The sequence below is a fragment of the Cicer arietinum genome, chromosome 5 (genome assembly GCF_000331145.2).
Source record: "Cicer arietinum cultivar CDC Frontier isolate Library 1 chromosome 5, Cicar.CDCFrontier_v2.0, whole genome shotgun sequence".
NCBI lineage: Eukaryota > Viridiplantae > Streptophyta > Magnoliopsida > Fabales > Fabaceae > Cicer > Cicer arietinum.
Window position 1 is genome coordinate 76868508 of NC_021164.2, and position 23986 is coordinate 76892493.

Sequence of the window (23986 nt, forward strand, 5' to 3'; positions counted from 1 at the left end):
CTTTTTTTTGTGTTAGAAGAACTCTTCCTTTTTAACTTGTATATGAGTTAGGATCATATCCATTTCTTTCAAGAAATGAAAAACTATTTAGAAGAAAAAAAGACACCAAGAAGAGATTATGCATTTTCTAAATAAATAAAAAAGTGATTATGCATCAAATTTACTATATATTTTAATCTTAAAAAAAATTATGTAGTAAATATGGTACTGTTTTAAAAATAAATGAATAAATATGGGAATGGGCCAATACAACCTTAAAATCATGTAAATAGAAACGGAGTATTACAACTACTTTTGTAAGAATTTGAAATATTTTTATTTCATACTATATATAACATTTTATAATTCTACATATTTTTTAATGCTATTTTATCAGATACTAGCTAATTTAAAATATTCTCATGGATTATATCGACATCTTCCTTAGTTACTCAAATATCTAGAATATCTGAATAATCAATATCTAAAACATCCACACAAAAATCTGTCAAAGATCCAAAGCATATTCCTTTTATCTTAATATTATTATTATTATCATTATTATTATTATCTTTTTGAAAGATTGATACTTCCCTTGAATTACTACTTCAGGCTAGTCATACGCCTTAAATCAAAATGCCATATACTGTGATAGGCTGAGAGCTTAAAATGGGAAAACAAAATTTTATACTAGCATTTTCAAAAGACTCGGCTGCTCTTCAGTGGCTAGTCATAATACAAACGCAACTCAAGTTCCAACAACTTTTATACTGATGTTGCCGGAAGCCTAAAACCAACTGTTACAAGTGAACACTAGCCTAAAGTCCAAAACAATTTATTGAAAGTGTACATTACTAACATTGCTCAAACCAAAATATCATCTAATCAGCTACTTGCCAAGTACATGGAGCATTATGGCATTTTGTGCATGCATTCGGTTCTCAGCTTGAGGAAAGACTATTGAATATGGAGCTTCCACAACTTCGTCAGTCACCTCCACCCCTCTTTCTGCTGGTAAGCAGTGCATGAAAAATGCCTTTGAACCAGCCATATCCATAAGACTTTGATCCACCTGTATAAGGCATGATTTCACGTGTGCATTAATTATACAACTCAAACATTTCACAAACTGACCAGCATTTAGGGCCACAGAACCAAAATAAGGGCAGAAAATTATAGAGGGAATGTTGTGACATCCAACTTCCAACTTTAGCCGTGTTGGACAATCTACTCCATCCTAACTATTGTTCAACAGCTATGTCCTGTCTAAGTTAAATCCCAGGTGGCTACAGTAAAAAAAAATACTGCCTACAAACTTATCAAAATATATCTTGTTTATACTCAAACATTATCCTTTGCGATTACAATATTATATTAAGTACCTGAAATCCATTAAACACTTGGCGACGGTATGCAGCTTCTTCCTTTTGCCCCATACTGGCCCAGACATCTGAATACACAACATCAGCTCCTCTAACAGCTTCTTTGGGATCATTAGTTATCTCAATCTTGCTGATTCCAGCCTTCCTTGCCTTCTCCACTGTTTTTGGATCAGGTTCAAAACCATTTGGACACGCGCAGACGAAGTGAAAAGGAATTACAGCTGCCATCAACAACCATGAGTGGACAATATTATTTCCATCTCCAACGTAGACAACCTGACATGCATATCGCAAAATATGATCAGGCAGCCATTCTCTGACCAATGCCATTGAGAATTAGAAAGAAGCAACCTATTCAAGACAAACAACACAAACTGACCTTGGTTCCTTCAAACCGACCGATGTGCTCAATCATAGTAAGGGCATCAGCCATTATCTGGCAGGGATGGTTGTAGTCTGTCAAACCATTGATGACTGGGACACTAGCATACTTTGCAAGATCAAGTATGTCCTGCAAATATTAAAATAAAAAGGGGAATAAACCAAAAGTGCTTGTTTATTGACAGAAAGATTAAGCACATCTCTGAAGCAGATATAAATTACACTCAACAAGTCTCACAATTACGAAGCAGCTGCTTTCATTTTGAGATAAAGCCACAACTAAAATTGTAAGAGATTGCTAATAATCAAAATAATCCAGATAGATTCTGCTAAGTCTTCTCAAGGTCTCATGTTAGCACTACATTTAATCCAACACTACACACACAACCTATACAGTACAGGACACAATAATAAAGCCACGTATTGTTCTTCAGTTATCTGTATATGTATCGTAGTTGCATATTCAATTTACTCCATCAATTTATGCATGGTCTATATCGAGAGATTCTTATCTACAGGAAATAGCAATAATCCTGGGATGTATTTACAATCAAACTTTATGCATGCCTCCTTTGCAATTCAATTAATGCATAACAAATCCAAAAGGATATAGAGAATTAATGACATCTTAAGACCACTGTCTCAGTTACTCTTGCCCCAAAAGTACATAGAGAATTAAACTTACAAACGCAGAGTTGTTTTTCAAATCAGAGAGAAACATATTGAACCCTATCCCAAGTGAAGCCAACTGCTTTCCTTGGCACTTCCAAACACAATATCAAATATAACTAAACAAAGCAACCGAGCAAATCTAAGTGATCACCAGTTAGCACCATACCTGATGAGCAAAAACACGAGCCATAATGATATCATTATATCGAGACAACACACGAGCAACATCACGAGTCTCCTCCCGCTTACCCATCTGTATATCATCAGGTCCTAAATAAATGGCATGGCCACCTAACAAATTAAAACCAGTCTCGAACGAAACCCTAGTTCTCATGGATGGCTTAGCAAATATCATTGACATTGTCTTCCCTTCGAATGGTCGAAATGTCGTATCCCCTGATTTCAGCAATGCCTTCACCTCAATAGCTCGATCCAATATCTTCAAAATAGTTTCCTTATCAAAATCATCTATGTGAAGAAAATCTTTCTTCGCATTTCCAACTTTCGCTGTTTGAGTAAACAAAAAATAAATAAAAATCACTCACTCAATATCCACTTCAAAACTCAAAACAGATATTTAAATCAAGATTTCTACTCTACTAAATAAGAGAATATAAAAAGGTATATGTTAGTTGAAATGTTTAAGAAACCCTAATTAGATGAAATTTAAATCTGAAAATGTAATCGGAAGACATCGAAGGTGAGATTACCGGTGAGAGGTGATTCGGCGGCGAGAGGGGAAGAGGCGAGGCATGGTATAGTTGTTTTGAGCGGAAATGGAGAAGAAGAAACGGAAATGGGAGAGGAATGGCGAAGATTGGGAGGAGAGTGAGAGAGGTAGGGTTTGTAAGTGTGGGCAGTGATCACAGCCATTTTCTTCTCTCTACTCCCTTCTTGTCACCCGCACTTGCTGCTTTTTCTTTTTCTTTTTCTTGGCTTCACTTCTGAATAATTTTTGTCTCATTTTATGCCATTTTTCCATTTATTTATACCCACTACTAAAGTCACTTCATTTATTTATTTTAAATATATATATATATATATATATATATATATTTATATATCATTACTAAAAAAACATTTTAATTTATTCAAATCAGTACGCAGGGATAGAAATCAATAGAATGTAAAGTCACTAAAAACTAAAATAAAAACGATAATTTATAAATAAAATTATAATATTAATATTATTAACATAAAAGTAAAGTTTGATTACAAATATTACAGAATTTATAAGTATGATGAAAATTAAAATATATGAAATTTTATATTTATAGAGATATAATATTGGTGAAAATATAAATTAATCTATATTAAATTAAATTTAAATGAAACAAATATTAAAATAAGATAAAAAAAAAAAACAAAACAATATTACACCAAGACATTTGAATTACGAAAAAATATTAAATATACATAAAATTTATTTATTTATTTAAAAAATATTAAATATACATAAAAGTTATTTAAAACTAGAAAAGAAATTAGTACACAACAATAATTTAAAACTAAAAACTGACTCTAAATAAAAAAAGAATGGATCGAGAAGAAAGTGGCTAGATTAAGTGGTGATTAAGTTGGAAGATGTCATTAATGAATTATATGTGGATTTGTTGTTGATTTTAATAAAATACATATTATCTAAAATTAGGTCCTCGCTTTTATTTAAGAACAATAATTCGTTAACTATCAAGTAGATATTTGTGCTAATTTTTAGTTGTAAATACTGCGTTTCCAAATATACTATTAATCTTTCATAATTGCTGAATTACATTTTTAAATTTTAATTAATAATTTTATTAGTGATGTTGAAGAAATTCACATCTATTTCTATATTTGAAATCTAAATATGATATCTAAATTTAAAATTGAGAATATATTTTATTACTTTAAAATATAATAATAATAATTATTATTATTATTATATTATTAATTATTTGTTTAAAAAGTAAATAAACTAATGAATTTTGAGTTTTAAAAGTTATTTAGCCATTCCACTTGTATAATCTCTTACTGATCACAATATTTACATTTGCTTTGAAAAATCATTTATTCTATATTATATTGCATTGAAAACCATGGTTACGTTTTTAATTTATGGATTCATTTGAAACGGTACTTACGGTGCTTGTTTGGTTTTAATGTTAGAATTAAAATTGTGTTGAAGTATATAAAAGTGATGCTTAGAAAATAAATAGAAACGGTACACACAATTCCTTGAAAATAAATACTGAATGTAAACCGGACTAGACTGGCCGGTTGGCCCGGTTCAATCAGGAGTCAGTATGTTGTCAAGTCCAAACGACCTTCTAAATCGGAACTTAAAAAAACCGGATCTGAACAGCTGAAACCGTTAAAAACCGATGGTTCTGCGATTTGAGCCGGAGGGAAACGACAGATTTTATAGAAATAACTGAAACTACAAGGTGTTTAGTTTATCCGACCATGTTCTTTGGATGGACCAACATTGCAAACATCTTCTTTGCTTCGCATATTGCAGTAGGTGAGTCATATTCTACCGAAGCAAAAATCAAATCCATGAGTTTGATTAAACCAGTAAAAATTACCACATCACAAAGTTACACAAAAATGAACAAAAATAAAATAAGGAGTAAAAACTTATGGTGACGGCTACTGAATTTTAAACTTAGGGCTTTTTAGAAATTATGAGCTCAGGTAAGACCTTCTTTCTTGGGCCAATAGTTAACTAAATTACATAGCCCAATACTTAGTTAAAAAACAAATTAGTGATTCTGGCTTATTATTTTGTTAAATACTAATATTAATATGCCAAATAAAATTCCCCTGACTTTATTAATCTTTCAAAATTTATGTTTTGCTTGGAACAACACATATTTTGACTTTTTTATTTTTGTTGCCATAAATTTATATATGTTATTTAATATATATGATTTAATCATCGCTAGTTCGAACCATTAAATCTTGAACGAATATTTTTTCAAATTACTATTTACAATATCTTTATGCCAAAATGAATATTACCTTTAAAAGTATTGTATGATACTTAAGGCTAAAACATTCAAGTTAAAAGTACACTTTACTTGAATATTGGTAGAATTTTCATTCTCCCATTTTGGGGGATTTGAAGGGATTGGTGGAATAATCAATCAAAAACAATTTAAAACATCTCTCTTTTACTTGACTCAAACAAACTTTTGTCTAAATATACTTAGATTGGAGCATTATTTTTTATGAAACAAATTCTCTAACTTTACTATTTGATGACTTTAATGTATTTAAATAAATATTGATAAATAAAATAAATTATTTAAATAAGAGAGAATGAATTATTAAGAGTTAAATAAAGACAATTTGATTTATAAAGAAAACCGATATAAAAAAATAATACACACAAATGCGAGGATGTCCTAACTTAAAAAAATAATTAAAGACAAATTCCCAACTTTAGTATGGTATTAGGGGCATATGATTTTTATTGCCACACATTTTTTCCATCACCAATGATACATACATACACCTATTATTATCATACACTTATTTATTTTTTTTAATCTCTTTTATCACATCACCATTATATATCATCTATTAAATCACTCTTTAATTTTTTTTTTTATCTCATAGTATTATTGAAGTGTTAGGATGTTTTTTGAAAACTTTTCTTTTTCCATAGTGCATACTCATATGATATCATGTGACCTTAATAAATAAAGCATATGGTGGCCCCGCATGTACGTACCAATAGTCACTCGTGATCGTGAGGCTTTGCGGTTGGTTCCTAGTTGCTATATACACCACCCCCAGGCTAGGCCGGCAAGCCCCCATTGTATTTTCTCCAATTTCCATCATAAATATTGAAACTATAATATACGGAAGAGTGAAGTAAAAGAACAAAATAATAATGAAGCCTAAGTTCTTTCTAATTCTAGTTTTCTATGCATTCTCATCACTATTCCACGTAGAAGCAGATAGTGAGTTTGTGGAAACAAGAGGAGTGCAGCTTATGCTAAACGGAAGCCCCTATTATGCAAATGGTTTTAATGCATATTGGTTAATGTATGTTGCTTCTGATCCATCTCAAAGAAACAAGGTTTCATCAACGTTTCAAGAGGCTTCAAATCATGGACTTAACATAGCAATTACTTGGGCTTTTAGTGATGGTGGTTATAAACCACTACAATACTCTCCTGGATCCTACAATGAGGATATGTTCCAGGTTAATTCATTTACTCTTCAATTTTCACCTCCATTTTTTAAATCTTTAATTTATTTTATAATTATAGTATTTTTTTTAATTGAGGAAAGAAAAATTATTATTAATAATAGTGATATTAATTACTATTTTACAATTGTCTCATATGATATTTAAATTACGTCGCTTGAAATTCCAATGCCAACTTTTTAACATTAGGGTATTTTTTAACACTAGACCAAAATAACAATAATAATAATAATACTAATAATAATAATAATAATAATAATAATAATAATAATAATAATACTAATAATAATAATAATAATAATAATAATAATAATAATAATAATAATAATAATAATTTGACATTGTAATTTCAATGAACAAAATTCAAATTTATTTACAATAATTGTTACAGAAAAATACTTATTAGTGTCACTTTAATTAATTACTATAATTTTTCCATTCTTTATTTTTTGTACAAAAATAATTATTATACTTGTGCTCGTATACTAGTTGTTCATTCCTGATTATTTGCTCTGTCTTTGTTGGATATTAAAAATAAAATTTAAGGGATTGGACTTTGTAATAGCTGAAGCAAGAAGATATGGGATTAAAGTGGTTTTGAGCTTGAATTATGAGCTTCCTGATTGTTTTGAATTATGAGAATTTTGGAGGAAAGAAACAATATGTGGAATGGGCAAGGAGTCAGAGTCGGTCCATAAATTCTGAAGATGATTTCTTTACTAATCTTGCAGTGAAGGGATTCATATTTATTTAGAATACATATATAGTAAACTTTTGTTTATTATATTTTTTTAATATATTTATATATATTAAATTTTAAATAAATTTTTGTATTTTAATAATTGAAAGTAAATTTTTTAATAATTTTTCATATATTCGTATTTTATGATTATTTTTAATAAATTTGTGTATTTTTTGTCAAATAAAATATATATTTTTATTTTATAAAATGTTACTTAAAAAAATAGATTGACATAAATTGAAAGTAATTATAAATAGATTGACATTAATGAGTAATTGAATTTTTACGATATTTATGAGTGATTATGTGGTTTTTTTTTATCGAATTTAATGATTAATAATATAAATTATTACCATTGATAAATGACTAATAATATTATAAATTAATTTATAAATTTATTATAAAATAACTTATAAAATAATTTGATAATAATATAAATTATAAATTATTATTAAATTTTAAAATAATTTATAAATTATTATAAAATAATTTTATAATTGATAAATTTATTATAAAATAATATTATTTAATAGATTTTAGAGGTATTAAAGAAATGGTACAATGAAAAGGAGAAGTAGAAATAGAGATTAAATATATTAAAGAAGTTCTTGAAAGATACTCTCAACATACACACATCATACAATAGAAACTTTATATGATGAGGCAACATCGAGAGTCTCTTTTAAATATATATAATAGAAACTTCATACAAAATTAAAAGTGTTTAAAACTTTTCCTTAAAATAATCTCATCTTATTTTAAAAAGAAATACCAATATTTTTTTGTATTCTACATTTTCTTAACTCGATTAAAGTGATTTTTGACCATTCATTGTAAATTTATTACATGAATAAAACAATAGTTTAATTTAACTTATCTAATACATATGTGTTGTGAGTCTCTAACGTCTTTTAGTGACTTATCATTTCATCATTCAATTTGACACTTTGATCGTGCTTGCTTCGAGGATATAAAATATCAATTTAAGACTCCTGAAATAAGGACTTCAAACTAACAATGAAATATAATATTATTAACAAGCAAGGGCAGCAAGAACATTGTAATAAAGAATATAAGCAAATTTAGGGTGGCAATGTTACAGAAGAGAAGTACTTCAAGAAGTACAGAGCAGTTGAGTGAGAAGTCAATTAGAAACGTGTTATACCAAAAACATAGTTTAACATACATATCAGTTAAGTCAACACCTCGTCAGGATGAGGGACCTCAATGAAACTAGCTTTTGGAGCCTTGATTGCAATAAGTTGCTTATTCCGTAAAAATAGTTAAAAAGTGATTAATAAAAATTATTGGAAATGATAGATATTAAATGGAATCAATTTAAGAATTAATTTAATTATTGTTATTAAAAAATTTGACATTTAGTATTTGTACGACATTTATGGAAAAGAATTAGTCATAATATGCAAATTGATTTTCCTAATTATGACTTTGGCTAAATTGATTTTTTGTTTGTTAACATATTGTGAGAAATCATTAAATTAAGTAGCTTGCCACGTGTACTATATGCCATTTTCCAATAGAATTTTTAGGGTACATTATTTCAGTTTTTATATTCCCTGAAAATAGTTATTAAGATTTTGAAAAAAAAGAAAAAGGAATTTGTCGAGATTTTATATGGCCCTAAAAAATAGTGAGTACGACTAGTGGAGATTTGTTTTAGAATTAGTAGATATATTGGGTTTGTGTATATAAAAGCAAAAGCATAGTGCGATTGAAGGTGGCAGGTATAGTAAATCGTTTGATGCAATTGCGATGTCGTTGATTGGAAGAGAAGACATGCTTAGTGCCCTTCCAGACTCAATTATTTGTCACATTCTCTCTTTTCTCCCAACGAAACACTCTGCCACCACAAGCATCCTCTCAAAGAGATGGAAACCATTATGGCTCTCAGTCCTCGATCTGGATTTCTTCCCCCAACCATTCTCAGAGATCACCGTCTTTCGTCGTGTTTTATACTCAATCACCGTATCACGTGACATCTCCCTACCAATTCGATCATTCCGCCTCCAACGTTTTGTTGCACGCAATGCTAACAATCAAATGGATGAATTTATTAATGCAGCAATACAAAGAAGAGTTGAAACCCTAGCTCTTGACATGGAGTATGAATCTTTACATATCACATTAGCTTCTAACATTTTCACTTGTAAGACTCTTACGGTTCTTGAGTTGAAACAAATAATTGTGCGAGACCTTCCTCGTATAAATATTCCACTACTCAAATCTCTCCATTTGGATAGTGTGCGTTTCAGACATCCTAAATATATTATCGATTTTCTCTTAGGTTGTCCAGCTCTAGAGGAATTGCAAACAAATCGTATACTTGTAAGAAAAGATTCCAGTTATGAAATAGAAATCATTAAATGTTTGCCTAATCTGGTGAGAGCGACTAGTACTACAGCTATCCCTTTCTTCTTGATTTCTAGAGCACATGTCCTAACCCTAAAACTGGTATGATTTTTTATTTTTATGTTTTGTCTCTTTAAATTTTATATGTAAGATTTTATAAATAATTATGATTTACTAAAAATAAATAATTCTGGTTGAAGTTAATCTATAGTATTTATTTAATTGATTGACATAATAAAAATAAGTTATTTCTGAATTAAGTTTCTAATTGGTTTTTAAAGTAAATCTTGTATGGTCACTAAATCAAATCTAAATTATTTAGGTACACACACAAAAATATACATAATTATTTTCTTCAATTATAATAAATTTATTTTTCTATTTATTTGTATGTGCTGAAATATGTTAGATTTGCATTATAAAAAAAAATAAAATAGTCTGATTTGCGGTTGTAATTCATGCAGAAATCGCCCTCCTCTTTCCAAGTCCCCACTTTTCACAATCTAACTCAAATGGAGCTATTCTTTAACTTTTTTATCTTTATTAATTATAAAATTTATCGTGACTGGCCTCACAAGTGGAGGTGGATGCTAGAAGTGCTTCGACAAAGTCCCAAGCTTCAACGTCTCATCATTCATGAGGTTCTATAGATAATTTGATTTTATGATTTATTTTGTTAACTCTACCTCTACATATCCTAACTTTGCTTTTTGTTTGGGTGGAAATTTACTTGAATGTTTGCAGGAGGAGAAAGAGATAGAAAATGAATTTGATGAGGAAAATTGGGAGGACCCACAAGTAGTTCCAGAATGTCTTTCAAGTCAGCTTAAAACTTGCTTGTTTACAAATTGTAGAGGTAGAGAGTGTCAGCTTCAATTTGTCGAATACGTTATGCTAAATTCAAAAGTACTACGTACCATGACAATTCATACTGCCTCTTGCATAGATTTAAAGACAAAGTACCAAATATTAAAGAAATTAGCTGTGTGTCCAAGGAGTTGTAATCTTATGTTCGATTGATGAGGGCAAGGATATATATAATTTCCTACGTGCCCTAACTTTTTTTTTAGATTATAGATATATGAGAGTGGGATTTTATGGTGATTGAAAGACATGATTTCGGCCCTATTTTGTTTTCTATGTCGTATATATTTTCAAGTATATGTTGTCTTTCGTGCAATTAAAATCCATACTAATTTCAGGCAAGTGTCAACTTTTACATATTTTTTTCTTTTCTTACTTATGGTTTTTTTTATCTTAATTATTTTATTGAAAATAATATATTTAAATATCTTTAAAAAAATTTATTTATATATAGATTTAGATTAAATATATTTAAGAATTAAAATAAGATATTATTAAAATTTCTAATTTATATCTCTATTTAGAATATGTTTAGGATTTATTTCTTATTTTAAGGATTTGACATAATTTTAAATTATAAATTATAAATTATAAATTTAACTCTATACATAAAATGATGAAACAACACCACAAGCTGAGGCTCCGACTTCTCCCACTTCTTCCATCTTCAAGTTAGAAGGAAGTAGCAGAGGAGTTGGGTACTTCTCAAGTACCAAAAACACTCTCCTCTTTATCAAGTTTAATTAGTCAGAAGAAGAATTCTTCTACACTGGTAACCGAACCGCACCTGCAGAGGCCGCAGAGCCAATGGAGATTGAAGCAGCACTCCCTACATCCTCTTCTGCAAATGAAAATGAAAACCCTTCTTCGAACGAAACAATAATGGAAGATAGCATTAGGATTACACGGGGCAGACTAAGAAAAACTAGATCATAAAAAAAAAAAAAGGAATAGGTGGATTATGTGCTGAGTTGCTGTAGAACATTACAATATTATGCAAGTCAGTTTCCATTCAATTTGTTTATTTTATTGTTTTTATTTACACTTTTAATCTCACTACCTATATAAATTGTGATTTTGGTCAACCACTAATGTTATGAACGAATTTAATTCTTCTAATTGAGTCAATTAAATTGGTTGACATTCTTTTTTTGCACAAAGTTGACAATTAAAATAGAAAACTTCGTACAAAATTAAAAGTGTTTAAAACTTTTCCTTCAAATTAAATATCATTTTATTTTAAAAAGAAATATCAATATTTTTTTAGTATTCTTCATTTTCTTAACTCGATTAAACTAATTTTTGACCGTTCATTGTAAGTTTATTACATTAATAAAATAATAAAATAATAGTTTAATTTAACTTAACTAATATGTATGAGTTGTGACGTCTCTTAATGATTTGTCATTTTATTATTCAATTTGACACTTCCATCTAAGGAATTCTAAATTTATCGTGAAAATAATGACAAAAATTAAGAAACAGAGGTCTGCATTTTTTTTTAAAATAAAAAAATAAAAAAATTGTAAATCCGTTAAATAAAAAAATTGAAAGTGTATAAAGTATATTATTTTTATTCTCATTTTGCTAACTTGGATAATATTTATGGGTTTTTGATCCATTTATCCCTTTTTTGAATTTTTTATCCCAAAATGCTCTAGTTTGAAAAAACTATACAGAAATGTCCTATTTTTTGCCCCAATTGCTTATCGCAATTTGGGGATGCGACCTCCTGAAAAAGATTTTTTCTCATTTTAACAGATGGTCGCATCCTGCGATACGACCTTGTGACAATTTTTTTTTTTTTTTGCCATTTAAAGGATATTTGTATTTATTATTAATTATTTTTATTATTTGAATAATTAAAAAATCAAAATACTATTATAAAAAATAATAATAATAAATTTAATAATATTATAAATTATTATTATTATTATTATTATTATTATTATTATTATAATAATAACAATAATAATAATAAAATACATTAATAAATAATACTAATAATTTTATAATATTCTAAATTTTAATAAAAATAATAATAGTAATAATAATAATAAAGTAGATTATATTAGTAAAATAAAATTAGTTAAATTGAACCAATAAAATACATTAACTTAAAAAAAAAGTACAGAAAATTGAAGGAAAAAATCCATCAAATTTATATTTTATTATTATTATTATTTTCATTAATTTTTATTTATTAGATAAGAAAATTAGGAGAAATTTGTTATAATAACCTGCCAAAAAGGAGAAAGTTGTTATAATAATTTGTCAAAAAATCAAAATACTATTAAAGGAAGTTGTTAAGAAAATATATTGTTATTTTATGGCAAAATATCAGTAACACACGTACACCTATTTGTTTGTTTTATCAAATTATTATAACAACTTCCTCCCGATTTGGCAAATTAGTATAACAACTTCCTCCTCTTTTTTGACACATTATTATAACAAATTCCTCCTCTTTTTAAATTATTCAAATAATAAAAATAATTAATAATAAATACAAATATCCTTTAAATGACAAAAAAAAATTGTCACTACAAGGTCGCATCCCCAGGATACAACCATCTGTTAAAATGAGAAAAAATCTCCTTCAGGAGATCGCATCCCCAAATTGCGATAAACAATTGAGACAAAAAAGTATGACATTTCTGTATATTTTTTTTCAAACTAGGGCATTTTGAGATAAAAAATTCAAAATAGGATATATGGATCAGAAACCCAACCTTTATAGTGTGAAATGTACCCTTTGTGTCATATGCAAGTATGCAACAATCTACGCCCTAAAAATAGTGAGTACGACTGGTGGAGATTTGCTTTAGAAAATTTTATTTATATTTAGATTAAATATATTTAAGATTTAGAATAATATATTATTAGGATTTCTAATTTATATTTTTAATTAGAATGTGTTTAGGATTTGTTTGTTATTTTAAAGATTTAACACAATTTTAAATTACAATTTGGTTATATATATATATAGAGTGATGAAAAATAAAATTTTATGACATACGATTTAGAAAGGAAAAAAAAACTTATATGTACAAAATATATTATATATAAATTATATTTCATTAAATATAAAAAAAATACCTATGTTACTATCATTTTCTAAAAAATTATAATTTTTTGGAATGACAAAATATATATGAATTAAAAAGATACAAATATATTTTGGGAGTCTGCAACGTAAGCATATAGTCACTGTAAACAGCAGCTAAGAATGCAGATGCAACAGGATGCTGCAAAGAGTTCCACTCGCTCACCCATATCAGACCATCTGTATTGAAGAAAAATAAAATCAAAAATCTAATTAGAGAACATATAGCAATAGAAATATATTACTAAAAATGGAATTTCAGTAGTTTGTGTCTATCCAGGAGCATTGATTGTCACAGGCAATAAAACTAGTCAGATGTTAAATTAATAGTTTGATGATATCCACCTATGATTTGATTAATGATATGTGAAAAATGGAATGGGGCAAGGAGACAAGTAAATGAAGATTATAGGTGAGTATGCCGTCAGATAGTTTTCAGGGAGAACACTACCATTTGTTCTGCTTTTTGTGGCTGTTGGAGAATCTGGAAGAAGGCCACAGATAACAGCCTCAGCAGATTTCCTGTATTTCTGGAGGCCAGATCCATATGAACTTAAAAGTTCCTTTTCCTTGAAGAAGCTTAACCTAGATAACAATACCTGCATCAAAAAGAAGATTAATTATAGGAAGTACATACATGAAATCAAAAGCTTTGAAATATAACTAAAAGACAGAAATTTATTTGACTATGTCTACTCTATAGTCAATATGATGTGCAAGTTGCAAAAAAAAATATAAAAAACCACATTCAGTAGCAATTTGGTAACTACAACAGTTCATGGTTCGGTTCAGGAAAAAACCATACTAAACCACTGCACCATTTCAGTAAAACTGAACATAACTGTCAATGGTTCGTCACAAACCAAACTAAATGGATATAAAGGTTCGGCACACCGGTTCTGTATTTTCCAAACCGAACCAAAACTACCTTCACAAAAAAATTGAATTATGCCTTTTGAACCGAACTAATTCTTATGAAGGGAAGTTTCAGTCTTTTCATCAAAGCCTGAGCATCATAATGCTTTGGAGGTTGATGTTGTGAATATGATACCTAATGTGAGTTGAATTTCCATATCTCAATGTTGATATGAATCAATCAGCTATGACGTACTACTTCATTCTAACATCTAAAGCCAGCATGATTGTGATTTGTGTCTGTATTTCATTAGTCAAAATTTATGCATGTATATATTTGGTCGTCCGTTCTTTCCAGGAAGCATGTCATGCAGAGTCATCATCTGAGCCTAGATTTGACCTTTCGAATGAAGCACCTATGCCTGGTCCTTCTTGTACACAGTTAAATTCTGAAAAATCAGATAATATAGTCTCGTGAGTAATACTTTTTTTAGTGTGATTTCTGCTTTGTTTTTCTTGATTTTGCATTAATATTGTTGTGTTCCTTAATTTCTGCTTTGTGTAAATATAGTAGGGGTGTTTCGGCCTCCTCTTCGAAACATGAGGATCATTAGGCTTTGGAAGTTGATGATGTTCGCAATATGCCAAGTGTGAGTAGACTTTCCAGTTGTTAATGTGTATACAAGTTGTTTCTTGCATCTTTTTAATTAATATCTAGATATTTATTTAGAGAAACTTAGTATTAAGAGATAATGCATTTATGTATGATAAAGGTCCAATTATCCTAAAATTTGAAGCATTGGAAAAACTCTAGTTCATCTTTACCTTTTGCTGAACTTCAACTTATTTCTGAAATGGGAAAATGACTATATTGAATTTTTTGGGAGACGTACACAAATCCGAACTAATATAATACAAAATACTCTCACTAATTAGATGTTTTATGAGAAGTTAAGATGCTATGATTTGATACAAAATACTCTCCCTAAATTGATGATACTTTCTAAGTTCAACTCGCAAAGCAACTGTTTCTCCCATATCGTCTCACAAATAAACATTGTCATAGCTTGTTACTGAGCCTCAACACTAGGAGATTCAAGGTTAATCCATTGAGATTAATGCACTTATTGAATTTTACTTCTTATTTTTCTTAAATACAATGTTAACTCCAATTAAGACACAATATCATGAAGTAGATCACATATCAATAGGAGTTTTAACCCAATTTGCACCTGAATATCCCACTTCCCGAATGTTCCATTTGTCTTCATTTAACATCTCTTGGTCTGGAGTTCTTGATATATCACAAAGTTCAAAATACTACGTCCTAATGGTTAATTCAGAGATTGCAAAGGTAATAAATATTGTCTAGTTATAAGATACTTGAATTTATCAACTAACCTCCTAGATCTAAAAAGGCTCCCTCTGATATTGTAATAGTTCACTGTCTGGAATCCAAATGAGTGTTTATAGGTTTATAGTTAGTTGTTCATAAAGGCTTCTTAACCAAAATGGATTAGAATAAGTCGAGGGATGCTGAAAATGACTAAATGTTAACCCGATGACACAAACACACCTATAGGATGAACATTGGCTAAGAACGAAAAATGGATTAGAATAAGCCAAGTGATGACAAAAATGACCTAAATGTTAATCCATTGAGATTAATGCACTTATTGGATGTTGATAGCCATCGTTTCTAAAAGCTCAAGTTGTCCAATGAAGGTCCATGAACCTTTTTATATTTATAATAACATGAATTAAAACCAAGTTCATGAGGTCCTTCTATCTATCTGCATAGAGCTATACAAATTAAATACTTGTTAAATCATCTTTCAGGAATTGTTAGTTTCATCGTTATCAATAGGAAGTGACATTTTGGATGCTTCATCGGCCAAAGATGTTTCATCTACTAAAATCCCGAGTGATTTAGAAGTCAATAACTCCTGCAAACCTTCTAGGCCTAAAAGGTGTGTGGTGTATTATGGTAAAAGAGTAAAACAGTATTTGTTCTTGTCTGTGTATTTTTCCTTCCATAGTCACCAGTTACAGTTTTTATGTTTGTGCTCATGTGAAAATCAGGACACTTATGCCTTCCTCCTCCGTGTTATTAAGGGACTTGAGCACCTTTGATCTTATCGACGAATCTGCAAAATTAAAGGTACTATATGAAATTTAATTTTTAATTTGGTTTAGAGTTTTGTGCAGTAAACCTAGCTTAACGAAATTGAAAGTCTTTATACATTTCAATATCTATATTGTGTGGCTGTTTTTATGTTGTACTCCTTCCGTTCCTATTTATAATCAAAAGCGAGTCAACAAAAGTTGATGTATACAAGAAATCCCCTCATTTGTGGCCAAGTTTACAAATATTTTGTGGCCGAAAAAAGCCCTCACAAATACAAAAGTTAAAATTGGTCTTTATTTGTGGCTGAAAAAGCCCTCACAAAAGCTTAAAATTTTAAGTGGATTTTGTGGCTGCATAAGCCCTCACAAAATCACAACGTTGTGATTTTGTGAGGGCTTAGGCAGCCACAAAATCCACCTAAATTTTTAAGATTTTTGTGAGGGCTTTTGCAGCCACAAAATCAACCCTTTGTGAGGGTAAAGGCCACCACAAAGGCAAGCCATTTGTGGCCGCTCAGGCCGCCACAAACGCCTGATCCGTTGCCTTTTGTGGCTGCAAAGGCCGCCACAAAATCCCAAAGTGACGTTGTCATTTGTCGCCGCCCAGGCCGCCACAAAGTATCAACCATATTCTATAAATATCACTTCACTCATCTTATCATTTTTCACTTCAATCTTCTCTCTAAACCTTCTTTCTAAATTTTTTCTCCACCTTCTCTCTACAAAAATTATTCCTCCAAGCTTGCTTGAATTTTGATAAGTTTATATTATATTATATATTTAGTTTTTTATTTTTATTTTTTATTTGAAGTTATTTATGTAATTAATATTGTTGAATTTTTATTTTGACAGTGGTCATATTGTGTTAATTACTTCGAAGAGTTCTAAGCTCTGTGAAAGCTTCATGTCAGACACTACCCGACATCAAGTTAGTATTTTATACATTTTAAATTTAGATTAGTAAATATATATGTGATATTATAAATATACTTATATTATTTTTAAAATATAGATTAGTAAAATATGTGTTATTGTATATTTATTTATAAAAAAATAGAAATTATGTTGTTTACATAATATATGATAAATAAAAGTTTGAAACACATGTAAAATTTATTGATTTTAATATAACTATTTTTTTAAAAAAATATTATTAAAATTGATGATATTAATATTTTTTGTTAGTTATTAAAAAGAGTTGTAGTTGATTTAGTACAAAAAATTTATACTTTAACAGTCTCTATTTTTGTTTATATATAAGAAGTTAATTATTTTATGTAAAATTTCATTAAACATTATTTAAAATTTTATTTGCAAATGCTCCCCTAATTGACATATAAAGTATGTCAAAATTTATATATAATGCTTTTGAAAAATAAAGCAATTAATATATAAAACATCGATATATATATGCACATAATTTATATATTTATTTAATTTTTACAATATATATATATACACACACACACACATATATATGGATATAGACGTAGTTGGATGTACGATAGGAATTTTCGTGGAAGGAAGGGTTTAAACAACGTTTTGCTAACAATGTTGAAGACTTTCTCAATTTTGCGAGAGTGCAGAAAATTGTCGAAGATGAAGGGTGAATGAGATGTCTATGTTGTTTATGTCGATGTAGACGGTTTAAAAGTGAAAATGAAATAAGAGTGCATTTATATGCATATGAATTTATGCCTATCTACTGGATTTAGACTTATCATGGGGAAAAGTCTCCGGCGGCGCCTAATACTAGTATATGTGTGGAGAATAACATGGGTCCTTCAAGTAGTACTAACATGTTAGGTATATATTATTATAACTATCAACACTTTGAGGTGATGAATGATATGATTTCGAATGTTGTTGGGGTTAATTTGTCATTCAATGAAGATCAATATGACGATACCGATTGACTTCCGAATAAAGAAGCTTATAGATTTTATGGTCTTTTGAAAGAGACAAATAAACCGTTGTTTGAAGGGTCTCCAAACTCAAAGTTATCAATGTGTATTAGACTATTAGGTCTAAAGTCTCAATTTCATGTTCCTGATTTAGCTTTGGATTTGATGACTAAAATAATGCTAGACGCAACACCTGTTAGAGACGGTTCGCCGCAAAGTTATTACGATGCTAGTTAATTATTGTGTGTTTAATTTTTGGTTTGTAAGACATTATTTATTAATTTTGGAATATTTTATTTGGTTTGGTAGTAATTATTTTAATTATTATTAATAATATATTTTTATATATAATAGTTATTTTAATTTTTAAATTTAATTTTTATTTAACTTTTTTTTTAAAATTTAAATTTAATTTAAATTAATCTTTAATTATAATTATAATTTAAATATTATATTTTAAATTTAATTTAAATGATAATTAAATTGTAATATTATATTTTTAATTAAATTTTTTAATTTATATTGATATTAGGTTATTATATATAACATATTAAATTTAAATTTAAATATTATATTTTTAATTTAATTTAAATTTTAATTAAATTATAATATTGTAATTTTAATTTAAATTTTGAATTTATATTCATATTAATTTATTATATATAATATTATTATTTATTATTAATTCGAATTTAATAAAATAATTTTTTAATAAAGTTAATATTTTATGGCGGCCTAAGCCTTCACAAAATATTTATTTTTTAATCTGGAACATCCTTTGTGGCGGCCTAAACCCTCACAAAGGGAAGCATTTGTGGCGGCCTGGGTCCCCACAAAAGTTTAACTTTTTAAAATCAGTCTATCCTTTGTGGCGGCCTAAGCCCTCACAAAGTGAGCCATTTGTGGCGGCCTATGCCCTCACAAAATCAGGCGTTTGTGACGACCTTTGTCCTCACAAAAGACAATGAAATTTTTACACTTTGTGGCCGTTTTGGCCGCCACAAAGGTTTGTGACCACCTTATTTGTGGCTGCCTAAGGCCGCCACAAATGTCTACTTTGTGGCTGTTTTTTTTCCCTTTGTGATGGCTTTTGGCCCTCAAAAAATCTATGTTTTCTTGTTAGTCCAATTTTTTGATCAAATACATCAACTTTTGTCGACTCACTTTGGGCTATAAATAGGAACGAAGCATTGCCCATGGGTAAAGAAAGACCGTTTCAACATCAAAAACAACAAAAACCAGAGCAAACATATAATAACGGATTTGAAATTGTAACCAAGCATCGTCCATCAGTTCTATTCTGGATTCATAACTAGAAAGTTTTTCTGGCCTGAGTATAATTTAATGTTTAAATTTGAGAACATGGTGAATTAGGAAATACATGATGTTAAGTTATGATATTTATTTCTAGGATTGATTAAAGTAAGAAGAGGAACTATCACTTCATACACTTATTCAAAAGAAAATATTTTGTATAACACTATAGGTTGTATACACGTGTTTTAAAGAAATAAAAAGAGTGATATGATATGTGGGCAATGTGATATTAATTGATATATAAAAGGTTTAATTACAGTTTTGATTTCTCTATTTTAGCTGAATCGCGAAAGTAGTTCCTCCCATTTTATTTATCTTCAGTTTTGGTTCCTCAAACATAATTTTGGTCAAAAATTTGAAAAAGTTACATTTTTTTTTGTATTTATTTAAGTCACACCATGACTCAAGATCCCATTTGCAACAATTGTACCTGAAATCTATGATCATAAATGGTGTAGTACAGCTTTAAAAAATGAAATTTTATCAAGTTTTGGACTAAAATTATGTTTGGGGATCAAAATTGGGGAGAAACAAAATGGGGAACTACTTTCGCGATTCAGTTAAAATAGGGGGACCAAAACTGCAATTAAGTCTATACGAAAAAAAAAGAAAATGGGATGTTGAAATATTGGTGCATAGAAATTGTGAGTGTATGTGTATCATTGTTAGTTGTCAAACAAATTATATCAACCCCCACCCCCTCTTTTTCATACCGAATTTTTAGGAGCTAATTATATATAAAATCTTCACTAATTATAGAGAGAAACGCTATTGGTTTTCCAATGTTTTTCATTATAGTTGCGGGGTACATTATTTAGAAGCTATAATCTTTGTTTACATGAATTTTAGGAGCTATACAATTTACAAACAACCAATTAATAAGAGATAAGATCGATCCTAATTTAGTTGCTGTACTAGTACAGCGGATTAATAAGGGATAAGGCTCCTAATCTAAACTAGTTCTAAAAGATATATATTTAATTAAATTACAGAATCAATTAAAAGATAAGATCATGCTGATCCATTATTTGTGGCCTCCCCCTATGCAATGGTTCTTTGTTTGTAAATTGTAATTTTTATTAGAGATGAAATGTTAAGGTAATTACTGTTTTAAGTAATTAAGTACACTTGCATGGTAAGACAAATTAAAATAACTAAACGTTGAATGTGAAATCATAGTTAAAGCATAGGAAACATTTACATATAAAAGAGGAAATGAGGAAAAAGAGCATAAAATAAAATTAATCCATTCAGACTTGCATCTAAGGGCCACATAATTTTTTCCCCATGTACTACACATTAAGTACTACTTTTTGTCTTTCTTTTTTGGTACATTTTTGTTTGATCTTCCGACTAGAACATAAATTACAAAATGTCCTATAATTTTTACCCAAATTGAACTTGTACATTGATGTCATTTCATTTCATATGTCCATTATACACGAGAACATGGTTGCGGAGTTAAATGTTGCCACTCCACCAATAGCAATGCCTTCACCTCAATAGCTCGATCCAATATCTTCAAAATAGTTTCCTTATCAAAATCATCTATGTGAAGAAAATCTTTCTTCGCATTTCCAACTTTTGCTGTTTGAGTAAACAAAAAATAAATAAAAATCACTCACTAAATATCCACTTCAAAACTCAAAACAGATATTTAAATCAAGATTTCTACTCTACTAAATAAGAGAATATAAAAAGGTATATGTTAGTTGAAATGTTTAAGAAACCCTAATTGGATGAAATTTAAATCTGAAAATGTAATCGGAAGACATCGAAGGTGAGATTACCGGTGAGAGGTGATTCGGCGGCGAGAGCGGAAGAGGCGAGGCATGGTATAGTTGTTTTGAGCGGAAATGGAGAAGAAGAAACGGAAATGGGAGAGGAATGGCGAAGATTGGGAGGAGAGTGAGAGAGGTAGGGTTTGTAAGTGTGGGCAGTGATCACAGCCATTTTCTTCTCTCTACTCCCTTCTTGTCACCCGCACTTGCTGCTTTTTCTTTTTCTTTTTCTTGGCTTCACTTCAGAATAATTTTTGTCTCATTTTATGCCATCTTTCCATTTATTTATACCTAAGTCACTTCATTTATTTATTTTAAATTATATATATATATATATACATATATATATATATATTATATATTTACTACAAAAATATTAATTTATTCAAATCACTGCAAATTATATGAATAGAAAGCAAAATATTTTAAAGTCACTGTAAACTAAAACAAAAAAGATAAAATTGTAAATAAAACTTACAACATTTATGTTACTAACATAAAAATGAAATTTGATTATAAATTTGACAAAATTTATACATCTTATAAAAACTGAAATGTATGTAATATCATGTTTATGGAGATGTAATATTGATGAAACTAAATATTGATCTATATTAGATTAAATTTAAATTAAACAAACATTAAAATAAAACGAAAAATTAAAACAATTCTGCAATAAAACATTTAAAATTAGTTTAGAATAATAATTTAAAACTAAAAATTAACTCTAAATAAAATTAAATAAATAAAATGGATCGAGAAGAAAGTGGCTAGATTGAGAGGTGGCTAAGTTGGCACATGTCATTAATCAATTATATGTTAGTTTATTGATGATTTTAATAAAATACATATTATCTAAAATTACGTCCTTGTTTTTAATTAAGAACAATAATTCGTTTATTATCAAGTCGAAATTTGTGCTAATTTTTAGTTGTAGAAACATACTCGTCTCCAAACATGCTATTGATCTTTTATAATGTGTTGAATTACATTTTAAATATTAACTAATAATTTTGTTAGTGATGTTGAAGAATATATCTAATTCTATGTTTGAAATCGAGATATGATATCTAAATTTAAAATTGATAATATATTTTAAAAATATATTAACAATTATGTTATTAATTATTTGTTTTAAATATAAATAAACTAATGAATTTTGAGTTTTAAATGTTATTTAGCCATTCTACTTGTATAATCTCTTATTGGTCACGTATTTATATTTGCTTTGAAAAATCGATAATTCTATATTATATTACATTGAAAACTATAACCATGGTTACATTTTTATTATATTGATTGATTTAAAAAGGTATTTGGTCTAAAATTTGATGAAATTTTATTTTTTAAATTCGTATTATACCATTTATGATTATAGATTTCAAGTACAATTGTTGCACCAGGAAATTTTGAGATATGATGCAACTTAAATAAATGTATAAAAAATAAAATTTCATTAAGTTTTGGACCAAAATTCTGTTTGAAGGACCAAAATTGAAGAGAAATAAAATAGAAAAATTATTTTTGCAATTCATCTAAAATAAGATACCAAAACTGCAATTAAACATATTTTATTTATATAATTTTATTACAACTTAAAATATTAACTTAAATATTTCAATTAATATTATTATACGTCAAATATATGATATAAATAATTAAAAATGATAAAAATAAATTACTAAAATAAATAATAATTTTAAATTTATTATTATTAATAAATTAATAACAAAAATAACTATCATAAATTTATTATTATTAAAAATTGTGTTGAGGTATATAAAAATGATGCTGAGAGGCCGACACACAATTCCTTGAAAATAGTGAATGTAAACCGGACTGGACCGGTTCGATCAGGAATCAGTACGTTGTCAAGTCCAAACGATCTTCTAAATCGGAACTTACGGAAACCGGGTCTGAACAGCTGAAACCGACAAAACCGTTAAAAACCGATGGTTCTGCGATTTGAGCCGGTTGGGAGGGAAACGACAGATTTTATAGAAATAACTGAAACTGCAAGGTGTTTTAGTTTATCCGACCATCTTCCTTGTATGGATCAACATTTGCAAACATATTTGCTTCGCATATTGCAGTAGGTGAGTCGTATTCTACGGAAGCAAAAATCAAATAAAGAGAGAATCCTTTACCCATGAGTTTGATTAGACCAGTAAACAATTAACACATCAAAAAGTTACACAAAAATGAACAAAAATAAAATAAGGAGTTAAACTTGTGGTGACGGCTATGAATTTAAAACTTAGGGGTTTTTAGAAATTACGAGTTCAGGTAAGACCTTCTTTCTTGG

General features: G+C 28.6%; 3 protein-coding genes across 4 annotated transcripts; 1 reads left to right on the plus strand and 2 right to left on the minus strand.

Moving 5' to 3' along the window:
• Nucleotides 1-649: 649 nt before the first annotated feature.
• On the minus strand, nucleotides 650-3371 carry LOC101498623 (ornithine carbamoyltransferase, chloroplastic). The gene is made up of 5 exons (XM_004500941.4): nucleotides 3125-3371; nucleotides 2581-2921; nucleotides 1741-1872; nucleotides 1362-1637; nucleotides 650-1051 (listed from the first exon to the last, which is right to left on the minus strand). The coding sequence occupies exons 1-5, from the start codon at nucleotides 3285-3287 to the stop codon at nucleotides 869-871; spliced, it is 1095 nt and encodes a 364-aa protein (XP_004500998.1). The 5' UTR covers nucleotides 3288-3371; the 3' UTR covers nucleotides 650-868.
• A 2815-nt stretch (nucleotides 3372-6186) lies between these two features.
• On the plus strand, nucleotides 6187-10836 carry LOC101511673 (F-box/FBD/LRR-repeat protein At3g51530-like). 2 transcript variants are annotated; one of them, XM_073369268.1, is made up of 3 exons: nucleotides 6187-6609; nucleotides 10192-10368; nucleotides 10472-10836. In XM_073369268.1, exons 1-3 carry the CDS (start codon nucleotides 6295-6297, stop codon nucleotides 10745-10747), a joined length of 768 nt encoding a protein of 255 aa, XP_073225369.1. In that variant the 5' UTR covers nucleotides 6187-6294; the 3' UTR covers nucleotides 10748-10836. The 2 variants fall into 2 exon arrangements, 1 of the variants encoding a protein (XP_073225369.1); XR_012163299.1 differs by lacking the exons at nucleotides 10192-10368; nucleotides 10472-10836 and adding an exon at nucleotides 7162-7486 and having other exon boundaries at nucleotides 6472-6609.
• Nucleotides 10837-21043: 10207 nt separating this feature from the next.
• On the minus strand, nucleotides 21044-21944 carry LOC140920568 (ornithine carbamoyltransferase, chloroplastic-like). Its single transcript, XM_073369191.1, has 2 exons — nucleotides 21691-21944; nucleotides 21044-21487 (listed from the first exon to the last, which is right to left on the minus strand). The coding sequence occupies exons 1-2, from the start codon at nucleotides 21851-21853 to the stop codon at nucleotides 21336-21338; spliced, it is 315 nt and encodes a 104-aa protein (XP_073225292.1). The 5' UTR covers nucleotides 21854-21944; the 3' UTR covers nucleotides 21044-21335.
• Between the last annotated feature and the right edge of the window lie 2042 nt (nucleotides 21945-23986).

What these genes read in the sequence shown, in the direction of transcription:
- LOC101498623 (XM_004500941.4), bottom strand. Translation starts at nt 3,287, where the DNA reads ATGGCTGTGATCACTGCCCACACTTACAAACCCTACCTCTCTCACTCT. An exon ending in GTCGGTTTGAAGGAACCAAG is followed by an intron (nt 1,638 to 1,740) that starts GTCAGTTTGTGT and finishes TATGCATGTCAG; the next exon opens with GTTGTCTACGTTGGAGATGG. An exon ending in AAGTGTTTAATGGATTTCAG is followed by an intron (nt 1,052 to 1,361) that starts GTACTTAATATA and finishes TGCCTTATACAG; the next exon opens with GTGGATCAAAGTCTTATGGA.
- LOC101511673 (XM_073369268.1), top strand. Translation starts at nt 6,295, where the DNA reads ATGAAGCCTAAGTTCTTTCTAATTCTAGTTTTCTATGCATTCTCATCA. An exon ending in ACAATGAGGATATGTTCCAG is followed by an intron (nt 6,610 to 10,191) that starts GTTAATTCATTT and finishes TAATTCATGCAG; the next exon opens with AAATCGCCCTCCTCTTTCCA. An exon ending in AACGTCTCATCATTCATGAG is followed by an intron (nt 10,369 to 10,471) that starts GTTCTATAGATA and finishes GAATGTTTGCAG; the next exon opens with GAGGAGAAAGAGATAGAAAA.
- LOC140920568 (XM_073369191.1), bottom strand. Translation starts at nt 21,853, where the DNA reads ATGGCTGTGATCACTGCCCACACTTACAAACCCTACCTCTCTCACTCT. An exon ending in CGCCGAATCACCTCTCACCG is followed by an intron (nt 21,488 to 21,690) that starts GTAATCTCACCT and finishes TTACTCAAACAG; the next exon opens with CAAAAGTTGGAAATGCGAAG.